At 36.3% G+C, this 3630-nt stretch overlaps 1 protein-coding gene across 1 annotated transcript; it reads right to left on the bottom strand.

The window, feature by feature from the left end:
- Window positions 1–830: 830 nt before the first annotated feature.
- On the bottom strand, window positions 831–3056 carry LOC139525155 (uncharacterized). The gene has a single exon (XM_071320342.1). It carries the CDS (start codon window positions 3054–3056, stop codon window positions 831–833), a length of 2226 nt encoding a protein of 741 aa, XP_071176443.1.
- Between the last annotated feature and the right edge of the window lie 574 nt (window positions 3057–3630).

The raw sequence follows: 3630 nt of genomic DNA, 5'->3' as shown, positions 1-3630 counted from the left end.
CTTTATAATACGTACAGACATGATATCTTTGTAATAATTGTTCTATTCTATCAATCACATCTTCATTTATAATGTCTTCATCTAACACCCCAGTCATGCCCTTGTAACACCCTAGTCAGGCATTTGTGACATCCTAGTCGTACACAATCAACTTTATAATACATGCAGACATCATATCTTTTTAATAATTGTTCTATTGTATCTATCACACCTACATATATAAGGTCTACATCTAACACATCATATCTTTGTAATAAATGCTCTATTGTATCTATCACACCTTTATATAATGTCCTATCTAACACCCATGTCATGCCCTTGTAACACCCTAGTCAGGCATTTATGACATCCTAGTCATACACAATCAACTATATAATACATACAGACAACATATCTTTGTAATAATTGTTCTACTGTATCTATCACACCTACATATATAAGGTCTACATCTAACACCCTAGTCAGGCATTTATGACATCCTAGTCATACACAATCAACTATATAATACATACAGACAACATATCTATCGTAAAGTGGTTTTACTAAAACTGCATGTAATATAACAAAGACGTCTAAACTGTATGAATTTGTATTGAAGACTGAAGTACAAGATAACGTCAGAAGTACACAACGTTGGATCTACAATAATGCCGCGTTACGTTAACGTTCTCTTCTGTGCGTGTTTCCAACATTCTCCGGCCCACGAAAAGTGAAAATATAAAACTTGTAAAATAATTAAAGTCTCTTTGTTAAAATAATAAATATGAAATTAACTTTAAAGTCCATCATAAATTAAATCTTAACCACAGTTTGTTATAGTACGGTGTCATTTATTTCACGTTCTTTTTTCTTGTAAGTTTCTCCCTGTAATCCAATTTCTGATATAAGTTGAGCTGTTTGAACTGAGATTTTGATTTTCCCATTCCTTGTAAATCCTCGTAAAAGCGTTTGTTTTTGTTACTGTCTCTTGTCCACATTAAAGCCGATTTGTCTGTTTCATTTACTTTCAACGGATCAGTGGTTCTTTGTTTTGTCCTTGAAGTGTCCACAATTGTAGAAATATGTTCAATGTTAATAGTATTCCTCTCTGTTTCATCATCGGTAGTGTGCGTCTCTTCTGTTTCTCCTAAATTTGTAGTACGAAAGTGTGTTTCGTTGATTGAATTGGTTCTTTTGAGTGGTCCTGAGAGTAGGTATCCTAGTTTGGACTTTACTGCTGTTGGTCCCTCGCCCCTAATGATATCATCCTCGACAATATCCCAGTATTGGTCAGCTCCAACAAGCAGTCCAATTTCAAATGATGTATCATCAGTTACGGCGTGTGCTAATTTTACGTTTTGCAAATACGGCAACTGTTTTGCAGTTTCAATGTTTGTCTTAAATGGTGCGGCGATTTTAGGTACAATCAAAACATCGACTGGTATATCTTGGCCATATATAGTTTGTATCTTCACAGTTGCTGTGTTTAGCTGTTGAATAGAGTTGTTCTCATTATCGTCTCCAAATCTCGATAGGGTAATTGCTTCACTTCCTGTGGTTTTTAACTCCAATTTCTCTGCTAAATGTCTTGTAATAAATGACCTTGAGGCGCCTTCGTCAAAAAGGATCTTTGCATCAATCGTTTGGTCTTTGTAGCTTAGTGGTGCTATTGCGGTCTTTAATAAAACATTTTGGCGATCACAATTTAAAGATGAATATAAAACAGAAGTCTCCGATTCCTCCGCGTTGTGTTTTTGTACTGTACTTGTACTACTTATACTTGTAGTTTCTTTATTGCATAGGCTTGTGTGGTGACGTCTATCACACTTCTTGCAGTTATATTTTGATTTGCAATCTACTACGCGGTGTCGCCCTAAGCAATTATAGCACAATCTATCTTCTTTTACAATTTTCATGCGGTCGTTGTGGTCTGTAAATTTGGTACATTCAGACGAAAAGTGTGATTCCTTGCAGTATGCGCAGCTGACTTGATAAGATTTCTGTGGTGAATTAGTCTTTGGCCAGTTTTCTCGAGATTTTGTGTTTGTGTAGAAGGTAGCTGTAGCGCTCGGACTTTCAAATGATTCTGTACTGTCACCAGACTCTAAAATTGCCAGTTCCTTAAAAATAGATCTCCTAAGATCACCAAGATACCAATCTGTTGAACCGTGCTCACGTGTTAAGTTTTTGCGTATTTCACTGGGCATTTTGTTGAGTATGACTGGTACTAATAACGAGCCGTATGAGTCTTGAACTTGTCCGAGAGATTCAAGGCCACGTATGTATGTTTCTGTCCTGTCGTAGTAGCTTCTAAGGTGCGTAAGCGTATTCTTTGGTGCGGGTATGTCTAGTAGTGATTGCATGTACGATTGAATGATCTTATGTTTTTGTCCGAATCTTTCATGTATGAGTTCAATAGCTTTGTTGTAGTTTGTGTGCGTAAGAGCAAATCCGGCAATGGTGTATGACGCTTCTCCTTCTAGTAAAGATTTTAGGTAGTTGAACTTTTGAACGTCGGTTAGAGTGTTGTTGTTGTGAATTGCGGAATCAAAAGAATCCCAAAAGGATTGCCATTCAAGTACGTTTCCGTCAAATGTAGGTAAATTCAATTTCGGTAGTTTATGAAAGTTGCTGCTATTGACGCTTGAATTTGAACGTAAAGACGTGAAATTGAGGTCAGTATTTTGTGAGTCATCTCTTATGCTATATACAATACCAACATTTTGAATGGGTTGCAGTATCTCATTGTGAGGCGAAAAACTTCTAGCGGCTGCATTTAAATTTGATGTTTGAGCTTGAATAAATTTACGAATTTTGCGTATTTTCGTCTCTAAATTAAATTTATACTCATCTGTGTCAAGTATCTCTTGCTCTATATCCTCCTCTTGTACACTATCCAAAATGTTCTTATCCAAATCCTTTAGAATATCTTGCTTTTCCTTCAATGTATCCAAAATTGTTTCTAACTCGTCCTCTTCCGGTTTATCTTCTGTTTCACTTCTCTCCTCAAATCTTCTTAAAATCCTAGAAACTGCGCTTCTGTGTCCCGCTCGAATAGATTTAAGCTTTGTAGTCATCTTCATCCTGGTCACGGCACCAATATCGTAAAGTGGTTTTACTAAAACTGCATGTAATATAACAAAGACGTCTAAACTGTATGAATTTGTATTGAAGACTGAAGTACAAGATAACGTCATAAGTACACAACGTTGGATCTACAATAATGCCGCGTTACGTTAACGTTCTCTTCTGTGCGTGTTTCCAACATTATCTTTGTAATAATTGTTCTACTGTATCTATCACACCTACATGTATAAGGTCTACATCTAACACCCCAATCATGCCCTCAAAGCACCCTAGTCAGGCATTTGGGATATCCTAGTCATACACAATCAACTATATAATACATACAGACATCATATCTTTGTTATAATGTTCTATTGTATCTATCACACCTTCATTTATAATGTCTTGATCTAACACCCCAGTCATGCCCTCATAGCACCCTAGTCAGGCATTTTTCGACATCCCAGTCATACACAATCAACTATATAATACATACAGACATCATATCTTTGTTATAATTGTTCTATTGTATCTATCCCATCTTCATTTATAATGTCTTCATCTAACACCCCAGTCATGCCCTTG

Source organism: Mytilus edulis, chromosome 5 (genome assembly GCF_963676685.1).
Source record: "Mytilus edulis chromosome 5, xbMytEdul2.2, whole genome shotgun sequence".
NCBI classification, from domain to species: Eukaryota; Metazoa; Mollusca; class Bivalvia; order Mytilida; family Mytilidae; genus Mytilus; species Mytilus edulis.
The sequence above is the reverse complement of the archived record's forward strand: the minus strand, read 5'-3'. Positions and strand labels throughout refer to the sequence as shown.